Source organism: Heptranchias perlo, chromosome 10 (assembly GCF_035084215.1).
Source record: "Heptranchias perlo isolate sHepPer1 chromosome 10, sHepPer1.hap1, whole genome shotgun sequence".
Taxonomy (NCBI): Eukaryota; Metazoa; Chordata; class Chondrichthyes; order Hexanchiformes; family Hexanchidae; genus Heptranchias; species Heptranchias perlo.
In genome coordinates, this window is record NC_090334.1 from 64,164,372 (window position 1) to 64,186,267 (window position 21,896).

The 21,896-nt window shown below is 40.7% G+C and overlaps 1 protein-coding gene across 4 annotated transcripts in view; it reads right to left on the reverse strand.

The window, feature by feature from the left end:
* LOC137326659 (galactocerebrosidase-like) overlaps nucleotides 1–21,514 on the reverse strand; it is a 63,397-nt gene extending 41,883 nt beyond the window's left edge. For 2 of the 4 annotated variants that reach the window (XM_067991958.1, XM_067991959.1), the window contains exons 1-6: nucleotides 21,182–21,511; nucleotides 19,478–19,546; nucleotides 16,906–16,969; nucleotides 11,414–11,527; nucleotides 8,605–8,744; nucleotides 4,999–5,037 (exon numbers count right to left, since the gene is read on the reverse strand). In XM_067991958.1, coding sequence (XP_067848059.1) covers nucleotides 4,999–5,037; nucleotides 8,605–8,744; nucleotides 11,414–11,527; nucleotides 16,906–16,969; nucleotides 19,478–19,546; nucleotides 21,182–21,361 — 606 coding nt within the window. In that variant the 5' untranslated portion in view covers nucleotides 21,362–21,511. Of the gene's footprint in view, nucleotides 1–4,998; nucleotides 5,038–8,604; nucleotides 8,745–11,413; nucleotides 11,528–16,905; nucleotides 16,970–19,477; nucleotides 19,547–21,181 lie in introns of all 4 variants that reach the window. The other 2 variants (XM_067991960.1, XM_067991961.1) reach the window with 2 other exon arrangements.
* Between the last annotated feature and the right edge of the window lie 382 nt (nucleotides 21,515–21,896).

Here is a 21,896-nt window from a genome sequence, read left to right on the forward strand (position 1 = left end):
AGGGATCCTTTACTTTGAGATCATTAATTAATCCTGTTTCGTTACCCATTTCCAGATCCAAAATGGCTTGTTCCCTGTTTGGTTCCCCGACGTATTGATCTAAGAAACAGTCCCTAATACACTCTATGAACTCCTCCTCAGGGCTATTTTTGCCAATTTGAGTTGTCCAATCTAAGTGAAAGTTAAAATCACCCATGATTATTGCATTACCTTTTTTACAAGCCCCCTCCCCCTTATTTCCTGATTAATATTTTGCCCTACAGTGTAGCTACTGTTAGGGGGCCTATATACTACTTCTACCAGTGATTTCTTTCCCCCACCCAAATTGATTTGACATCTTGATCTTCTGAGCCAATATCATTTCTCACTATTATACCAATTTCATCCTTTATTGACAGAGCTACCCCACCACCTTTACCTTTTTTCCTATCCTTCCAAAATGTTAAATAACCCTGAATATTTAGCTCCCAACTTTGGTCACCTTGCAACCACGCCTCTGTAATGGCCACGAGATCATAGCCATTTGTTTCTATTTATGCGGTCAATTCATCTATCTTATTACGAATACAAGGCAAATTAGAAAGCAGTGATTAGGTGACTCCGGGGCCAGGATTTGGATCCGGAGCCGGGAAGGGAGCTGCGGGGGTGGGGTCGAATTGCGGATGGGAAACCTGGAAGTATGGGTTTTCCAGACGTCCTTACAATTTTGACATAAGGATATCTTCTATTTTTTTTGTCGGTTTCCTGTCCGACAGGCCAGCCTGATTGGCAGGCTGGCCTCAGTCGGACAGGAGCAGAGCAAGGAAGAGGACGTGAAAAGGTAAGCCTTGTCTCCAGTACATATATCACACCTTACCACCTTGAGGTATTTTTAATCTAGCAACTCTCTTGTCCTTGCTATCTACTCTAATCTCAAATAAAGATCCCACATCATGGAGGGGGGGGGGGGGAAAGAGGGGGGCAGTGGGTCATCGGAGGAGTCAGTCATGGGGGGAGGGATTGCCTCATTTTGCGTGGTGTGAAGGAGAAGGCCCAGGCATCCCTGGGGTTGAAATCACAAAACCTTTCAAAATGGAGGCCCGCAGCCTCTTTGAAAGGTTTTAGTGACTAACTCGCCTCCTGGGAGCAGGTTGGTTGCCCGCCTCTCGTCCCGCCCCGGTGAAAACCGGAAATGGGCGGGTTGGGGGGCTGGTCTGAAATTGTTGCTATTTTCAATGACCCCCCGCCCCCAACCCATCTGTCTTTCACTGTTGAAATTCTGTCCCTGGTACCTTAAAAGGCTGAAGATTGTAGGAGGAGGGAAAGATTGAGAGAGGTAAGGAGTCTCACAATTTTGAGATACAGGGTAAAACAAAAGACTGCAATAAACGTTTAATTCAATATAATGAGGATGTAGGGAGAACACTGAAATGGTAACTTTGCAACTTCAAAGGACTGAGGGAAATTTTCGAGGAGCAATGACCACAGTAAAAATCAAGAGAGAAAGAGAAGGTTGCAATGGAGATAGCCTGGAAGCCAGAGGCGTGATTTGGGATCACCTATTAGACAAGTTTTTTTCTTGTATTCTGCAGCAGTGCAGGGGAGGTTTTAGAATAGTCTCCACAGATACAATAGCAGTATTCAAGACTAGTACAGTCTTCGATTTTATGGAGAAAAAAAAAGTTATTGAGGGAGAAAAATGAATGTTTGGCACAGGACACCTTTAGCAATGGAGAAAGATGTGGGATCTTTATTTGAGATTAGAGTAGATAGCAAGGGCAAGAGAATTGCTAGATTAAAAATACCTCAAGGTGGTAAGGTGTGATATATGTACTGGAGACATGGACAATGAAGAATTGAAAGATTTTCACTGCCCCCAAAGGGGGCTGAGGAGATCAAAGTGTGGGGATTCAGCCACTGCTTGATGCACGTAGAGTGGGATTATTAGCAAAATCTGGATCATAGGTACATAGGAACAGGAATAGGCCATTCAGCCCCTCGAGCCTGCTCTGCCATTTGATAAGATTATGGCTGATCTGTGATCTAACTCCATATACCTGCCTTTGGCCCATATCCCTTAATACCTTTGGTTGCCAAAAAGCTATCTATCTCAGATTTAAAATTAGCAATTCAGCTAGCATCAATTGCCGTTTGCAGAAGAGAGTTCCAAACTTCTACCACCCTTTGTTTGTAGAAGTGTTTATGGCTCTAATTTTTAGACTGTGCCCCCTACTCCTAGAATCCCCAACCAGCAGAAATAGTTTCTCTCTATCCACCCTATCTGTTCCCCTTAATATCTTATAACTTCGATCAGATCACCCCTTAACCTTCTAAACGCTAGAGAATACAACCCCAATTTGTGTAATCTCTCCTCGTAATTTAACCCTCGAAGTCCGGGTATCATTCTCGTAAACCTACGCTGCACTCCCTCCAAGGCCAATATGTCCTTCCGAAGGTGCGATGCCCAGAACTGCTCACAGTACTGCTCACAGTACTCCAAGTGCGGTCTAACCAGGGTTTTGTATAGCTGCAGCATAACTTCTGCCCCCTTGTACTATAGTCCTCTAGATATAAAGGCCAGCATTCCATTAGCCTTCTTGATTATTTTCTGCACCTGTTCATGACGCTTCAATGATCTATGTACCTGAACCCCTAAGTCCCTTTGGACATCCACTGTTTTTAACCTTTTACCATTTAGAAAGTACCCTGTTCTATCCTGTTTTGGTCCAAAGTGGATGACCTGACATTTGCCACAGTTTTGCCCATTCACCTAATCTATCAATATCCCTTTGTAATTTTATGTTTTCATCTGCACTGCTTACAATGCCACCAATCTTTGTGTCATCGGCAAACTTAGATATGAGACTTTCTATGCCTTCATCTAAGTCGTTAATAAATATCGTGAATAATTGAGGCCCCAAGACAGATCCCTGCGGGACTCCACTAGTCACATCCTGCCAATGTGAGTACCTACCCATTATCCCTACTCTCTGTCGCCTTTCGCTCAGCCAACTTCCTAACAAAGTCCGTACTTTTCCCTCGATTCCATGGGCTTCTATCTTAGCTAATAGATGATGAGCAGAAGTCATCACTGATGTGAAGAAGGAAGGCTGGGAGAGACCAAAAGCCCTCAAATTAATGGGAAAATATTCAAAAGGACAAACCATCACATATGAGGAATTGAGAGGAAATAAAGTAACCATGAACACAGGTTTGATGGGAAGCTGCATGATGGTAACTTGTTTAGAAGTGTGCAGTGTTAGACCCTGTCAAACGCTTTTAAGCTGTCCAATGAGATGACAAATGACTCACCAAATAATGTCCAAGAGCAGAGTCCCAGAAGTGTTATATTATGTCAAGAGTTTTCATTAAGGAAAAATAATTGGCCGAGGGGTCACTTTTCTAGGCAAAGCCCTTTGAAAATTATAGCATTATGGAGTCATCAGGTGAATTTAGAGTTGTTCAGCTTGAACTGAAAACATTCGTCAACTCAGCACTAAGAGGTGTGAACTTTAACAGACTATTTATATACATGCAACATTTTTTTAACAGTTGCTTCACTTCACTTCAGCAAAAATCTCAAGTCAACCTCAAGTGTAAAACATTTACAATAGACGTTGAGTATGCAAGAAAATAGACATTTATAAAAATCTTACTGACCATAAAATTGAGGCACAGTAACACCCACACAATGGTTTTCGAACTTACTTATGATATAGATCATCATTTGTAAGTATGACAAAGTTCAAAAGTTAGTGCCATAGCCAACAAAATGTAGGACTCTGGTTAATGATTGAAGTGTACAGAGGTGTAGCTTTACATTGGTAGCTGATCCTAATCAAATTAGGTTTCTTTGGTAGATCACAAGGTCAAGTCAATGCCAAATAATCATGCATCTGATTCAATCATAATTCCAATGCATCTGCAGAACTACAATGTAGTAAGTCACTTCCTTATACAATTACGATACCCATTACTTAAAGCACAGAAACGGTCCAACTTGTTTCGGCTTAATTGCTCATGGTACTGTCAGTCAATCAAGAGACAAGTTTAGCTACGACGCTTTAGAGAGTTATTCTAAAAGCAAAGGGTTAAAACAGATAAAAATAAGTTGCCTCATGTCCATTCCACTAATCTTCACCGAGTATTTAGTGAATGAAGATTCAACAAGTTATTCAGTTATAATATTCATGCCTTTTCTCTTATTGTAATATTTCACCTGTGATTCCTAGTAAATTGTACCAACCTAGTTTTCTGGCAAATTAATACACTATCAGTCCAAGCAAGGAAAAAACTATGGGCCATCTAGTTTAGTACAAAGGTAAGGAAGGCTCAACTAGTGAGTTAAAGTGGTCTTCTCATGAAGAAATCATCCACATATTTCTCTCCGTCTATTCAAACACAAAATTTATCAAAATTAAAATCTTTTTAAAATAAAAACTTTTGTCTTTCCAAACATGAATGGCCATCATATTGAAAAATCCTTGTTATAGGGTCAAAGCACTAAATTCAGTGAGACATTTCAACATATTACTTTGAGGTCACAAAATGAGCTTGTGCATTTCCACAACATCTGACAAAAAAAGGTCAACGTCGCCTTTTTATAAATGAAAAAGGGGCAAAAACAGCCAATGCTCTTCCTACTACCCCAAAACAGAAGTTGGAGAGAAGCTAGCTCTAGTCACAATTTTATCACACCAATAATAATTTTGCATCTCAGTGAAATACAAAATTAATTTTATATAACTAAAGTTAAGATAATTAAGTTTTTTCTTTACTGTTTACTCAGCCCAAGCGCTACAATTTTAATAAATCTTCACCACACAGAATATTCACATAAAATCTCTAACAGACAAATCTTACGTAGTTGCTCACCATATAACAGAGCCATTCAAAAAGCGTGTTTTGTGAAGTTAATTTTATATTCTACATTAGGTTTTAAAACCTAATGCATTACATATATATCTTCAGCTTCATTTTTATATGAAAGTTTTCCAATAAAAATCATTCTACACTTACCAGGATGTATTTTTGGTCATATTTTCTCTCATTCCAAATCTAGAACAGAAATGCAAATAAATCTCATTTTTATCTATGAACATTATGCAAAGTCAAAATAAAAAAAACATTTTAAAAAAAAGTGGCGCCAAGTCTACTAACAGAATAAACAGCAATAATATTGCCACTAATTGTTTAGAATTGTAGACAAAACTAAAAGCATTATGTACAACTGGCCACATCCTGTGAACCAAAATAAAAATGTTAAATAATTTTCATTCCAAAATTAAAAAGGGAGAAACTTTGTTGTAGGAGCTCGATGGGCCAAATGGCCTCCTTCTGTGCTGTAACCATTCTATGAGTAGGTTATTAGGAATGGAACGTGAAGCCCAACTCTTCCACAGAGAACCGTTTTAAAAAAAAACATTTTTACAGAGAGTGCTGATCATAGCATGCAGTGGTACTTGCAACATTGAAGGCAGTCTCTAATAAAAGAAAAGAGTCAATCTCTCTGCTCCAGCAGGGCCTCAGATATAACTTCGCATAACAGTGAAGTTTGGAGGTATACAAAGTAAGTGCATAGAAGTTATAGTACAGAAGGCAGCTATTTGACCCGTGGTGCCTGTGTCAAATCTAACTCTTTAACTAGGTATTCCCCTGCCCTTTCTCAGTATCCACTTATATGCTTCTTTTTCAAACACATTCAAATGTCCTTTTATTGGTCTTCCAAGGGGGTTTCATGGGGACAGTAAAATGATGACAGCTGTGCTTAAGTCAAGGGTTTCTGAGTGCCATCCTCGGGGTCCAAACTTGTTTCATTATCAACCTTGTGATCCACTGATTTGCAGATGACTTCTGGTTTCCCTCCCGCCCCCTCTTTTCCCCCTCCCAAAAAAGTCTCCACTGATTGTTAAATATAGCAAATCCTAAGTGGGGAAGGGGAGGAAGAAAGAGAGGAAAAAAAAACATGCACACACAAAACTAGTCTGTAAGGAGATTGATCACAGTGGCAGCAATAAGACAAAATGGAGACACTCAGAAGACATCTCCTCAACCTAAGCTAACTTAACAGATCACACACTCCAGTGGGTAAAGAAGTTCTGATATTTTGGAAGACTGTCCTGTGCTGGGCCAAACAGAACATACGGACATATGAAACTACAAAAATAATGGACAAGACCAGCTGGTCCATCAAGCCTTCTCCACACAGTCATGATGCTGTAAGCACCATGATTTCCTCACCACCACCCCCAACCCCCTGCCACCATTCACCAGCAGCCATGTAATCTCCTGGGAGAGAAAATAACCGATAAGAAACCCAAGGCCAATTTAGGGAGAAAAAAAAATCTGGAAAATTCCTCTCCCTTCTTAGGTGATCAAAATCAGTCCAGGAGACCACAGTGACCATGCTTAGTATTCCAACACCTTTTATGTCTCCACCCCAGCCAGGAACTGGTGCAGTTCTCTGCTGAAGGTTTGCTGTGAATCCGCACTCACTCAATGAGCTGGCAACTTGTTCCATAGGTCTACTATCCTCTGGGAAAAGAAGAACCTTCTGACATCTAACCTAGTTCTGCCCTTATAGCAACGTATGTGCACAACCTTATTACTATCTAATTGAAATCATATGTCAAGATGAACACAGTCTACCAAATCCCTCGGATTTTACACATCTCTAAATTAAGTAGACTCAGCTTTGTAAGCCTATCTTGGTAACAAAGGCGTTTTAAGCTCGATATCATTCTTGTGGCCCTCTCCGAACTTTTTACAAAACCTCCATATCACCCACCACGAAGGGAACCAAAACTGGATATGGTATTCTAAGTGAAGCCTAACCAAAGACTTATACACAGTGAAAATGGTGTGTTTTGTTTTACATTGAATTGTCCTGTCAATGCAACCTAATACTCTATTTGCTTTAGCTATCGCTTCACAGCAGTGATCATGTACCTTAAAAGAATAACTCCAGAGTATCCACAATACACACAGAAAAGGTAATAATGCTGCATGGTAAAATGGCCGTTCAGTTTTATTACTGGGCAGGATAGCGTTTTGTGATTCTAAACTTGATTTGCAATTTACCTCCTCTATAAATGGGCAAAACTTTTTTGCAAACCTCAATCTTGAGATGCAGTTGAAGACATGCAAAGTGAAAACATTGGTTGCCTTTGATCTCAGTTATAAAGAACATTTAAGGGCAAAAGCACTTCATATCATTATAACTCCAAGAATGTAAACATTTCTTCCACTGTTTCATGCATTTAAACAAAAAGGTCAGAGAAGTTTAGAAAAAAAAGGAGCTTATGCGTATGTACTCTGACATTTGCATGCTTTTTTAAAATCCCAAAAGTACATTTTCATTAAACAATTGGGTATCAGATGTTTGCCACAAAACAATGGTTATATATAGGGATCATTATTGATTTTCACTATAAAGTCTAGGATTTTTGTTTAGGTTGGTAGAACAGTAAAAATCAATTGGCTCCTGATTTTGGAATTGGAAACCCCAAATTTTCCCTGATCTTTGCACTAAAAATCAGGTCCTCGAGATGCGTGTGCATGGCATTAGTGACATTATCACACACTGCATGCCATTCATCAGGTACAACATGCAATGTCATTACTGATACAATGAATATGCATCTTGGGACCCGACTTTCAGTACCAAATTCTTCCAAGGGAGTCGGGTCAGGAGAATTCTTGAAGACCTAAGGTGAGTTCAGTGTGTGGGCTTTAAAAGACATAATTTTAATGTTTGTATGGTAATGTAGCTTGACATTACAGGTTACAGGAAGCAAGTCGTATATAGTCTGGATAATTAAAAACTGCTTTCACATAAATAGATTAATTATCTTTAAAGTCTTCCCTGCATTCATTTGTTTTTCCCTTCACTTCCATTGAACACCAATGAACATTACTTGGTGGAAGAGTAGATTTCTACATTGTTCTACACTCCTTTATCTTCCAGTGACACGATTAATAATATATCCATTTTCAGATACATTGCCTTGTATCAATATTTTCTCCATGGATTCAGCAGAGAGAACAGCCTATGGGGTTGCCAATGAGGAGTAATAGGAAAGCCAAAAGCAAAACAAAGTGTTTGAAGTTCATCATTGGCTTTAGCTTTTGAATGAAATGTGAAGTCCTAACTCCATTATTTTTTCAAGTGGTTTGATAAAACCCCACATTTGGCCTATGAACTGTGTAAATAATTGAGGTTGTGATTTTAAGCCTCTTGCCCGTTTTCATGAATTTTCGTAATGAGTCAAATAAAAATTGGTATTTACTAGTTTTTTTTCTGAACTTACCTAGGTTTTTTGGTATCCAAAACCCTCCCCCCTACAATATTCCCTTGGTTTTTGAAACTAAAAGCAGATCCTGAAAAACACCCAAAAAACAGGGCTTTAAATTGCCAATAAGAAGTAGGTTTAATGATGCTTAAGTTGTGTCTTGTACTCTTCTGTCTGGTTCATATTTTGAAGTGGTTCACTGAAACACTGAATTAGATTTCATTATTATAACTGCTTTAACATTATTTATAACAAAATAAGATTTCTACAACATTCATTAACACAAGTCAAATGACATCAGATATGTATTGTTTTATTAAATATTTGTACTAACCCCAACATAATCGATATCAAGATTATGATACAATTTGGCACCACGAATCCACGAAGCGACATAATAGGATGTTATGTCTGGGTAGTCATAAGGCCAGTTCGCTCCATGACCAATCCAACCAGGAAAGGCCCAGGGTAGCCCTAACAAGAAAATAATCACTCACTAAGAATGTGGTTTACAATTAAAGCAATAATATTAAAGCAGAACAGGTCATTCAAGTTCATTTTTGTTGAATTTATGTTTTAGGACTTCTTCTGAATGTGGTGACATGATGGACTAAATTTCCTGGGGCTCCAGTGGGCCTCTATTATCTCACCCAAGTGACCGTTCTTCATGTGGAGCCTATTTAGCAATGGGCTAAGCCTTACCCTCTGCTTACCATACATTCACAATTTTCAGCAAGCATCACCGAATAACCATTGGTAATGGAGTTCAACTTAATCATTTGCCTCACCACCACCCCCACCCAGGAGTCCTGAGGCAAACTTTATAACCCCCTACTACCGCCATAGTTGAAATCAGCTAACTCACTCCAAAGCAAGGAACCAATGAGGGATTCTTGGTTTTTATGATTCAGTGCCTCAGTACTAAGAGAGAGGTGTGTGTGTCATGGAAGAGTGAATAGAAAGAATACTTGCTTTTTCCTCTGCTCACTAATGGGCTCTGTAGAAACAATCACCTAAGTGGGAGTGTGTACAGCATAAGGAAGGACAGCTGTATTGTAAATATCACTTATTAAGAAAATTACCAATTTGTTTTACATTACCTGGATTACTTTTTTTTGAAGGGGAGGAGCTGGAGGGAAAAGGCGTACTTTATATTAAAAGTACTCTGGCTATGCTTAACTCCTCTAATGCCAAATGCAAATATGCAGTTTTGCTTTACAATTAAAATGGTAACAATTTCAAAACGTTAAAAAACTACAAAATCTTATTTTACAATAGCTGAATCTTACCTCCACAGAATGATCCACATCAATAATTAGCGATTATATTCATAATGTATAAATCTGTATATTTTCCGTGCTGTATTTTTATTGAATGATCACTTTCCATCATCTTTCCTGTCTCAGTTCCAAGTGCTCAGTTCACTGACCAGTTTTCTATTAACCCTTTGGATACTGCCCTTTACATTTTTGAAAACACGTTTTCTCAGTTCTCTGAATAGAAGGGAAATGGACTCCCCAATACATTTTGGATGCTGATCATAAGGATAAGGCATTCAAAATCAATCTTTTTTGAGAAATTAGCATTTCTGCATCTGAAGTGTTAATTTCTATCTGGAAGACTTTGTTACTGTTATAAGGAGAGAAACTGGAACAGTGATATTCAGTAATTGAGAGTCAACTAACTTAGAAACATTCTATAAAGAAGATTTTCTCTTATTAAATACCCTCATTTAATCTTCAACTATATAATTTTCAATATGATGCCAAGTTGTCAGCTTGGCTCAAGTTGGTTTCACTCTAATCTTTGGATCAGAAGGTTATAGGTTCAAGTCCCACATCTTGTACACATAACCTAGGTCGTCATTCCAGTACAGTACAAAGGAAGTGGTACATTGTTGGAGGTGAAGTCTTTCAGATGAGATATTAAATCAAGGTCCTGTCTGCCTGTTCAGGTGCATGTTAAAAATCTCAAGGCACTATTTAAAGAGGAGCAAACAGTCTTGTGTGTCCTGACCAACTTTCCTCCTTCAAACAATACCACCAAAAAGCAGTTTAAATCAGCCATTAATCTGATTGCAATTCATGGGACATTGCTGGCATAGAACTTGACTCCAATTGCATGAAATGCTTGGAGATGCTTTAATGACATAATAAAAAAAAAATCCCCATTTTTAAGTTGCATTTTTAGATGTTTGCTACCTTCATTTGAATGTGGAAGTTTGTTACCTTTGTTACAATTTGTATCTATCATTAGCTCCATCCACAGAATATCACACGGATGAAAATTTTTAACCAATTCTTCTAACAGACAAATGCCATTCAAAGGTACTCTATTCAAAATCTTTGCAAGTTAACTGCCTAATCGTTATTTTTTTTTAAAAAACTACATCTGTACCATGAGATGTTACAGGAAGGGTTAATCAATACTAATTACAGGCCATATACTAGGGGAGCTGAAAACTCTCCTACTCATTACTAATAAGTTAGTAATAAAAAGCAGGCTACAATGGGAGTGAATTTTAGATGATTATTGCAGCAGAACAGTATGTTACAGATCCTTAATGTGTACAGAACAGGGCATTCCTTGAACTCCAGCCTTTGTTTGGCATTCATATCATACATTTTTGTAAATGAAGGTTACTATCATACATGTGCCAGACAGCCCCCTTTGTAAACAAGGATGTGCACCAAGAAATCTAGTTTAGCCACCACCTGATTTAGCACTAATCCATCTAGATGAGAAGGTCCCAGGATCTATTCCCAGTTATGCTGAGTTTGCTGTTCTCAGCCACGCAACAGTTGGAATGTCACAATTGGCCTTAGTGTTGCTGGGTTGGGGGGGGGGGGGGGAGGGGGGAAACAAAAGGAAAAACATAGCCACAACTGCCAATTGGTGTCCAATAGTCTCTGCACGAAGGTGCATGGCGGTGGACATCAGGCAGTGCAGGAATGGGCTTAGCCATGATGGCCTCCATAATAAGTAGTCTACAACACTCATTCTCTAGGTTCATACACGAAGAACCACCACATAGGCATGGGCTGGCCTTCACTACCTATACAGAAAGAGGAGAGAAAATTGAGTTAATACATTTCAGAACAAAAGGGTTGAACAGTTGAGGAGTAAAACTATTAAATATATACCTATTAATTTAATATTAGGATTCCTTTTCTTAGCTTCTTTCATCATCCACCACTCATATCCTCGGAAGTAATTTTCATCATCTTCATAGCGCATGTGCGAAGGTTCTGTCCCATCTGTAAAGGAAGCAAGAAAATCCCCCCCCCCCGACCGTGAACAATTCTATATGTTAAACTATAAAATCATGCAAGTATCTGTTATATATTAAAAGAAGTTAGTTGTTTCAAGATTCCAAAGGCACCAGTAGGTGGCACCATATGACGGACTGAACATTAGGTGCCACCTAATGTTCCATGACAGCCTCTAATGCTACCCTGAGTAAGCCTCGTGAACTACTTGCTTTAAACAGGGGTGACGGGAGGGAGAAGAGAGGGAGGGGTGAAGGGAGGGAGAAGAGAGGGAGGGGGGCGGTGGGGAGGGAGAGGGGTGCTTGAATGCAGGAGAGCGATCGTGAGGAAATCACGATTACCGAAGTAGTCATTGCTAAAGCAAGCCACCAATACCTTCTGCCCCAAACCGAAAATTGTCACAACCTCCCTCCATGACCAATAATCTGCAGCAGCCCAGTAACTTTGGTTCACATTAATAACACCCGCCCCACCATGTGTTGACCGCAAATTTCAATCATCGCCTTCCATCTATCTCCTTACCCCCACCCCCTTCTACTACAATTCAATTATTTCCCACACTCTATGCCCGCTGAACCTGAATTCTGCACATGACCTTGACTACCAAGTGCAATGCCATGGAAGATTGACTAGTATTTCAAAAATTGGAGACACAACAACCAAAACATAATTTCTAACAAATAGTTTGTTATGGGGCTGAATTTCTGTGGGGGTTCTCCCCATCATTGGCCATAACTTTGGCAGAAGATCTGCAGAAACCCTACAGAAATGGCGTAAACTTCTAGCGTGACGTGTGCAGGATGCCATCTTGGTAAAGGAATTCGCGCAAGTGCAGATAACGAATGCTGGCACCATGTAAAGTAGGGAGAATATGTAGTAGATCAGTGTGCAATGCTGATTTAAAGAGACAGATGTGATTTTGGAACTCAACGCTCCAGCCAATGCACTGTCTTAACCTCGCACAGCTGAACAGGTCGTAAACAGCATGGAGGACCCCTCCCACAACCAGTGCTATTTAAAAAGGGATCATGCAGGAGTTACAGGTTAGTTGCTGGATTATTGCTTCTGGCTGCTGATGCATCTGTACCTGTTTTTGGAGATCTCTTATACTTGAATACTAGGACTAGGGCACATAGCCTAAAAATTAGAGCCAGGACATGCAGGAATGAAGTTAGGAAACGCTTCCACATGCAATGGGTGGTAGAAGTTTGGAATGCTGTTCCGCGAACAGCAGTTGATGCTAGCTCAAAAGTTAATTTTAAATCCGAGAGATAGATTTTTGTTAACCAAAAGGTATTAAGGGATATGGGGCTAAGGCGGATGTATGGAGTTAGGTCACAGATCAACCATGATCTCATTGAAAGGCGGAACAGGCTCAAGTGGCTAAATGGCCTACTCCTGTTCCTATAATAAAGTTTCAATACTCTACACGGAGTTGGCTGACTAGCTGACAGGCAACAGCAAGGGCACTGGCGAAGTGGCAGGGGTGGGACAGCCACTGCCACTTGCTGCTTCCTGTCATGCGCCACCTTCTCCTGCAAAAAAGTGGGACGTATGTCAATGAGTGTCCGGCGAGATGTTTGGGTGATGTGGCTGTCATGGTTGACTAGATGCCAGTGTGTGTGACCTGTGAGTTGTGGGTGTGTGTATTACAACAGTGGTAATGCGTAAGGGTGAGAGGAAGCATCTGATTGGAAGAGTTGAGTACCGATTGAAAGGGTTTGTTGGTAGGTGGGTGATGGGGGGTGTAGTGCGTGAAGCAGAGGATGCGGCTAGTGGTGCAGTTGGTAGGAGATGCCACTTGACAGTTGTCCTCATTCATCTTGACCACTTGTGGCAAAGCATTGAATTTCTTCCTGCATTGCATCTATGTTCGTGGTGCTATGCGCCTGCCATTGACTTTGTTCCCTACTGCCTCGGCAGCATATGTCTGGAGGGCCTCTTGCCACTGCCACCGCCCCCCCGCCACAGAAATGGGATGCCCCTCCTTCTGTCCACCTCCTGTACCAAGGCCTCTAGTGCATCATCAGAGAATCTTGGTGCATGCTCTCTCGCAGGTTTGGTACAAACTCAGATTGGCAGATGGTGTGCAGATTGGAGGTTGTGGGATTTAGTAGTGTGCGGCCTTTATTCAATGTTTTAAAATAACTCAACAGTTTGTAAACATGGGGATGGGACCTGCATCTGTTTTACACGTGTGATGTCTGATCTCCGTTTAGATTCCATGCAGACTCATACCTTATATTTTGCAAATACCAGAGTCCCGTAAACGTTGAGCAGCCCAGTTGCTCATTAAAAATTCCAGAGTTCCCATCATCACGATGCTGCACTATATTGCAGCAAACATTCACTTCCTAATTGACTTCCACCACTTCCTGCAGCCACAATGCACTTTCCCTTTAAGAGGTGAAGGCGACCTTTAAGTCGTGCTAGCCATAGAATCATAGAAACTTATGGCACAGAAGGAGGCCATTTGGCCCATCGTGTCTGTGCCGACTGAAAAAGAGCTATCCAGCCTAATCCCACTTTCCAGCTCTTGATCCATCGCAAGTGCATATCCAAGTACGTTTTAAATGCAATGAGGGTTTCTGCCTCTACCACCCTTTCAGGCAGTGAGTTCCAGACCCCTGCCACCTTCTGGGTGAAAAAAATTTCTCCTCAACTCACCTCTTATCCTTCTAGCAATCATTTTAAATCTATGTCCCCTGATTATTGACCTATCTGTTAAGGGAAATAGGTCCTTCCTATCCACTCTATCTCGGCCTCTGATAATTTTATACACTTCAATTAAATCTCCCCTCAGCCTCCTCTGTTCCAAAGAAAACAACCCTAGCCTATCCAATCTTTCCTCATAGCTAAAATTCTCCAGTCCTGGCAACATCCTCATAAATCTCCTCTGTACCATCTCTAGTGCAATCACATCTTTCCTGTAATGTGTCCAGAACTGTATGCAGTACTCTAGCTGTGGCCTAATTAGCATTTTATACAGTTCCAGCATAACCTCTTTGCTCGTCTATTCTATGCCTCAACTAATAAAGGAAAATATCCCATATGCCTGCTTAACCACCTTATCTACCTGTCCTGCTACCTTCAGGGATCTGTGGATAAGCACTCCAAGGTCCCTCTGTTCTTCTACACTTCCTGGTATCCTACCATTTGTGTATTCTCTTGCCTTGTTTGCCCTCCCCAAAAGCATTACCTCACACTTCTCTGGATTGAATTCCATTTGCCACTTTTCTGCCCACTTGACCAATCCATTGATATCTTCCTGCAGACTACAGCTTCCTTTCTCATTATTAACCACACGGCCAATTTTTGTATCATCTGCAAACTTCTTAATCATGCCCCCTACATTTAAGTCTAAAAAGCAAGGGACCTAGTACTGAGCCCTGCAGAACCCCACTGGAAATAGCCTTCCAGTCGCAAAAATACACATCGATCATTATCCTTTGCTTCCTGCCACTGAGCCAATTTTGGATCCAACTTGCCACTTTCCCTTGGATCCCATGAGCTTTTACTTTTCTGACTAGTCTGCCATGTGGGACCTTGTCAAAAGCCTTCCTAAAATCCATGTAGACTACATCAAATACGTTACCCTCATCGACTCTCCTTGTTACCGCCTCAAAAAATTCAATCAAGTTAGTCAGACATGACCTTCCCTTAACAAATCCAAGCTGAATGTCCTTGGTGATCTATGCCTTTCTAAATGACGATTAATTTAGTTCCACAGAATTTGCCCACCACTGAGGTTAGGCTGACTGGTCTGTAATTATTCGGTCTATCCCTTTCTCTCTTTTTAAACAACAGTACAACGTTAGCAGTCCTCCAATCCTCCGGCACCACGCCTATAGCCAAAGAGGCTTGGAAAATGACGGTCAGAGCCTTGGCTATTTCCTACATTGGTTCTCTTAACAGCCTGGGGTACATTTCACCAGGGCCTGGCGATTTATCTACTTTCAAAGATGCTAAACCCCTTAATACTTCCTCTCTCACTATGTTTATCCTATCCAATATTTCACACTCCTCCTTAATTATAATGTCTGCATTGTCTCTTTTGTGAAGACAGGTGCAAAGTATTCATTAAGAATCATACCCATGTCTTGTGCCTCCACACACAGGTTACCTTTTTGGTCTCTACTCTTTCCTTAGTCATCCTCTTGCTCTTTATGTATTTATAAAACATCTTTGGGTTTTCCTTGATTTTACTAGCCAATATTTTTCATGAACCCTCTTTGCTTTCCTAATTTCCCTTTTAATATCAATCTTGTACTTTCTATACTCCTCTAAGCTTTCTGCAGTATTGAGCTCTCGGTATCTGACATAAGCTTCCCTTTTTTGCCTTATCCTACCCTGTAAACTCCTTGACATCCAGGGGGTTCTAGATTTGGGTGTCCCACCCTTTTTCTTTTTTGGAACATATTTGCTCTGAACCCTCACTATCTCCTCCTTGAATGCTTCCCACTGCTCTGACACTGATTTACCTTCAAGTAGCTGTTTCCAGTCTACTTTTGCCAAGTCACATCTCAGCTTTGTAAAATTGCCCTTTCCCCAATTGAGAACTTTTACTCCTGGTCTATCTTTGTCCTTTTTCATAACTACGCTAAATCTAACTGAATTACGATCACTACCACAAAACACTCTCCCACTGATACCCCTTCCACCTGTCCAGCTTCATTCCCTAAAACTAAGTCCAGAACTGCCCCCTCTCTTGTTGGGCTTGCTACATACTGCCTAAAAAATTTCTCCTGAAGGCATTTTTAAGAATTCTGCACCCTCTATACCTTTTACACTGATTCTATCCCAGTTAATATTAGGGTAGTTCAAGTCCCCTATTACTGCCCTGTTGTTTTTGCATTTCACAGAAATTTGCCTACATATTTGCTCTTCGATCTTCCTCTGACTATTTGGGGGTCTATAGTAGAGTGAATTGCAGTGTGATTGATCCTTTTTTGTTTTTCAGTTCCACCATATGGCCTCATTTGATGATCCTTCTAACATATCATCCCTCCTCACAGCTGTATGTGTTTCTTTAACCAATATTGCGATGCCCTCTCCTTTTTTAATCCCCCTCTCTATCGCATCTGAAAACGAGATATCCACTTGCGATATCTAGGACCCCTGCTGGTGAGCAGCCACTCAACAGCGCAGGTAGCGCTGGCTGCACGCAGCAACCAGGTAAATTACCGGGCAGCATGAATGTTACCGGGTGCGGGTTAATCACCACGACCCCCGCACCCATTACTCCACAGATCTTCCATGTTACAGCGGACAATCGGGAAAACTCTGGGAGAAATTCAACCACTATGATCTTTTAATTAGTGTATTTCAGAGTTAAATTGTTTGATTTTGAGAAACAGGGTTCCTACCTGTTGTTTGGGCATCACCACCAATCTCCACTTTCAAGATATGTAAGGAGGCACCAAAGTTTGGCTGACAACAGAAAGGAGATTATATTAATAAGTTATTGCAATTAGGTTACAAAATGCCGGAATTGTTGGACAAGAATAGAAGCAGGACTTTCATTCAATACTCTGCAGTAGGAACTGATACTGTCTGTGTCCATCAGTTCCCATTTGTTTTTGTATTAAAATGCTTTTCATTACAACAACTACTTACATTTATATAGTGTCTTTAATGTAATAAAACATCCCAAGGAGCTTCACCGGAGCGTTATCAAACAAAATTTAACACCAAGCCACATAAGGAGATATCAGGACAGGTAGTCATAGAGGTAGATTTTAAAGGAGCATCTTAAAGAAGCAGAGAGAGGTAGAGAGGCAGAAAGGTTTAGGGCCTAGGCAGCTGAAAGCACAGCCGCCATTGGTGAAGCAATTAAAATCAGGGATGTGCACGGGGCAAGAATTGGGGGAGCACAGAGATCTCGGAGGGTTGTAGGGCTGGAGGAGGATACAGAGATAGGGAGGGATGAGGCCATGGAGGGATTTGAAAACAACGATGAGAATTTTAAATTCGAGGTCTTGCCGGACTGGGTTTATGGAGGGTGGAAGATGGAAGGCCGGCCAGGAGAGCATTGGAATGGTCAAGTCTAGAGGTAACAAAGGCACGGATGAGGGTTTCAGCAGCAGATGAGCTTAGGCGGGGAGGAGACAGGCGACATTACAGAGGTGGAAGTTGGCAGTCTTGGTGATGGAGCGGATATGTGATTGGAAGCTCATCTCAGGCTCAAATTGGACGCCAAGGTTGCAAATGGCCTGGTTCCACCTCAGACAGTGGCCAGGGAGAGGGATGGAGATGGTGGCTGGAAAACGGAGTTTGTGGTGGGGACTGAAGACAATGGCTTCAGTCTTCCCAATTACTCACTTATGATTTTATAACGGCACTTCAAGCCATTTTCTACAACAATGAGAGTACTTTCTCCAGTCCTAAACTGTTCAACTAAGCCTTCACAGTTCTGGAGCATGTGGGAATCCCAAGAACCTACTCAATCATGGAAGAAAATGACAAATTTTAGAACTGCAACACTGGAGTTTATTTCTGCTTTCTTAAATGTAGTCTCCAAAAAGTACTTCTTGGACCTGTATAAAGGAAGGGTTAGTGGAAAGGTTGGGTTGGTCGAAACACATCAATTTCACTTGAACACAGACACAGTTAGGGAATTAATTTTGTTTCTGTTACTGCAACTACAGAGAAAGCAAGGCTCGCTGCCGCCAACTGTTCCTGATAAACTAAAGAGAAATAAATTCGGTCACCCAAAATGTGGAAGTGTAGGGTCAGAGCTAAGCATGTGACATGATGATCTAACCCATTGATCCTTCCAGACCGCAAGCGTTGTGACTGACCTACGCCTGGTGTATCCTTACATGCAAGTGGTATGGAGACAAAAATCGACAAATCAGATATTGATGGGGTAGGGGAACTGGTTTGCTATCTTTATAGAAAAATGAATGGAATAAAGGAACATAATTCCTAAAACACCAACAAAAAATCCCAGAATCTCACACAGTAAAACTGAATTTTACTTATTCAGTTACAATAAATCAGTAGCTTGCCAATATATGCTATGTTCACTTATATGCTTCTTTAGTATACATTTTATACCTTATTATTTCCTACCCAAAATTGGAAACACTTAAAAGTGAAATCTTCTGACAAATATCAAATTAAATTTCATTTTAATTAATATACTGCAGCTATCTTACTTCAACTTATTACTTGTACCCTATACAATTAACACAGCAGGCAAAGATAGATTTGAATCAGAGAGGATGTAAATGCACCAATGCTCAAACATTGATTACGCAATTTCAGCTGAAGACATGAAAATTGGCTTTAACACACATTACAATACAGTATTCATTTTGGTGATGTGGGATGCATTCATTGGTGTGCACCAAAACTCACCACATCACATGCAATTTTAAAAAAATTTCTATGAGGGCAAGTCAGCTGACTTAGATTACTTTGACTAATACCATGGGCACTCAAAATGCAGAGCTTCTCTCATTGGAAGTGTGCATACTGGTTTGGTTTTGCAAAAAAAAAGTACACATGTACAGTACAATTTTGATGCATCAACTTATTGTTTACCAGAAGCCACTTAGAACATAGCTAACAGTTGTTACATTATAAGTTCCAATCAGACAGTACCTTGTTCAAAGGGTTCACACCTGAAATGTCAACTCCTCTGTTCTCCCTGACAGGAGAGATGTGTGTGCACACTTTAATACACATGTGCAGAGCTCCACTATAAATGTACTGAATGCACAGGTGGGACCCTTAACCATTTTTAAAAATATGGTTTTTGACACTGCACTATAGTTACAATCTGGCAAGTCAAATCGAAGCAGTATAAATACATCCTTATTGTACAAAAGAGAAAAGTGGCCAATAACATTACTATCCTCAATGGTAGATTGTCAATATTGCTATGCCCTCAATGTCAACATTTAAATAGATCAATTTGAATACAATTCCTACCTTGAATAAGTAGTCCAAGATCTGGCTGCGATATGGCTCTGGGTAGTTCACAAGAAGTCGGGAAGTTGCCTGCAATAAAACAAAATAATTGTGCAATTCTCAATGATATATGTTAAAACAAAAACCTGTGACATTTACTGGTCAGAAAACGTAATTTCCAGGTTACTGCAATTAGGACACTTGACAGCACATCATTATTACCTAACATAAAAGTGTCAAAGTAAGCAGTATTCAACAGGCAGTGTCTCGGGTCATTTGTGTAATAGTAATTATTAGCTGGTGTTCTGAAAAGAGGTCCACACCCAAAATATAAACTTGTCTGTTCTCTCCACAGTTGCTGACATCTGATGTTTTTTTCCAGCATTTTCTGCTTTTGTTTCAGATTTCCAGCATCTATAGTACAGTGGGAGAGCATTTTGGTACTAATTAGGTACCATTAGCTCTTAAATGCTGCAGCCACTGCCAGAAGTACTTTCAGTATATAGGAGTCACTGCCACTTGTCTTGCTGAGTTTTAATACATTTTATTCATATTTATCTCTGATGAGATTGTCACTTTTATGAGGCTTATCAATTGCCTGCAAAAATCAGCATTATAACCAGTTTTCTACAATGAAAACCAAACACAACTCCAAAGAATGCAATAGGAAAAAGGAAACATCTTGCATTTATAATTTACGTGATATCTCTTCCTTGCCATAAATTGCTGGACGATTTACACAATAGGAACGGCGTGCGCATTAGATTCACCGTTATTTTACCAGCAAATTCTGGCCCAACAGCCCAGAATTTACTGCCAAAATAACAGCTAGTTTAATGGCGCTCTACTGTTATTAATGTGTAAATCGTCCTTGTGGCGAGGAAGAGATACCTTGTGATTGGCGAATAGCCACAAGTTGCTGGATGATTTGCATCACTCCACCTGAAGGGTGAGGGGAAAAAGCCTAACTAACGGGGCACACCACAAGATGCCCAGCTCCAGCAAAATCTGGGCCATTATGTCAACAATGCAAGTTTATACAAAATAAGCCATTGTAGCTCACTCACAAAATCATCATTCCCCAACATGCCTCTCTATTTAAGCTGTAATTTAAAAGTAACCAGAGGTTCATTTTCAAAATCTTCACAGTCTACTATTTCATTTAAAAATTGCTAAAAGAAAATCTTAAACTATAAACGTTTTTAAAGTTCCTGAAATGTTACAAATTTAACAGCCCCACTTCTAAACACCCCGAAATACACCCACCGGCTGCCCCAAGATAACTATAAACATCTCCAGCTCCTTATTAAATCTTGATGTGGAGATGCCGGTGATGGACTGGGGTTGACAATTGTAAACAATTTTACAACACCAAGTTATAGTCCAGCAATTTTATTTTAAATTCACTAGCTTTCGGAGGCTACCTCCTTCCTCATCGTTCACCTGAGGAAGGAGGTAGCCTCCGAAAGCTTGTGAATTTAAAATAAAATTGCTGGACTATAACTTGGTGTTGTAAAGTTATTTTAAATTTCCTTCCTCCTTCCTCAGGTGAATGTTCCACAACATTCACCTGAGGAAGGAGGAAGCCTCCGAAAGCTTGTGAAATTTAAAATAAATTTGTTGGACTATAACTTGGGTGTTGTAAAATTGTTTACAATTATTAAACCTTATTAAAGAGTCTGGTGGGATCCACCGGCCGACACAAACCCGAGCCCCGGCACTCACCCCACCGCCGCTCAGGCCGCCGATACCGTCAAACTCCGCGCCCAAGCCGCCTTCATCATTCAGGACGTAGACAGCGGCCCCCGACAGCGGCAGCAGGGCACTCACGCAGGTATAAGAGAGCAGGAAAATCAGGGGGCAATAGAGAGGGCCAGGGTCCGGGCCCGGGCCCGGCGCAGCCATGGTTACAATACACTGCAGCCGGTCACCTGATCGCAGCCGTCACAAGAGGGAGAGTCAGCGCACGCCGGCAGAGAGCGGTGGGAGGCGAATGCAATGGGTGGGAAGGTAGTAACACCCTAAATGTGTCTGCGTATAAGGGGCGATGAGTCTGAGTGCAATGATAAAGATTTGAACGATCAGCTTTTAAAAATAAATCCTCCAATAACACTATACTTCCGGGTGCGTTATGCAGTTGCAACTTTCTTCCTCTGGTTTAAGTTCATGTTACAGGAAGAAACAGCCCATCATTATCAAAAAAAAATGCTTACTGATACAAATTTACAGAGCACCCAAACTGAAGAACATTTCCTTGGGCGCTGGAATCACCATCACAGGAACAGACCATTCAGCCCAACTGGTCTATGCTAGTGTTTATACTCCACACAAGCCCCCTTCAGCTATATTGGGCTGTGTTTTGTTGTTTGAAGAACAGTGAGGCTTAACAGCGCCCTGGTGCTCCAATAGCTGCATGAAACTTAGTTTTAGCAGACTTAGT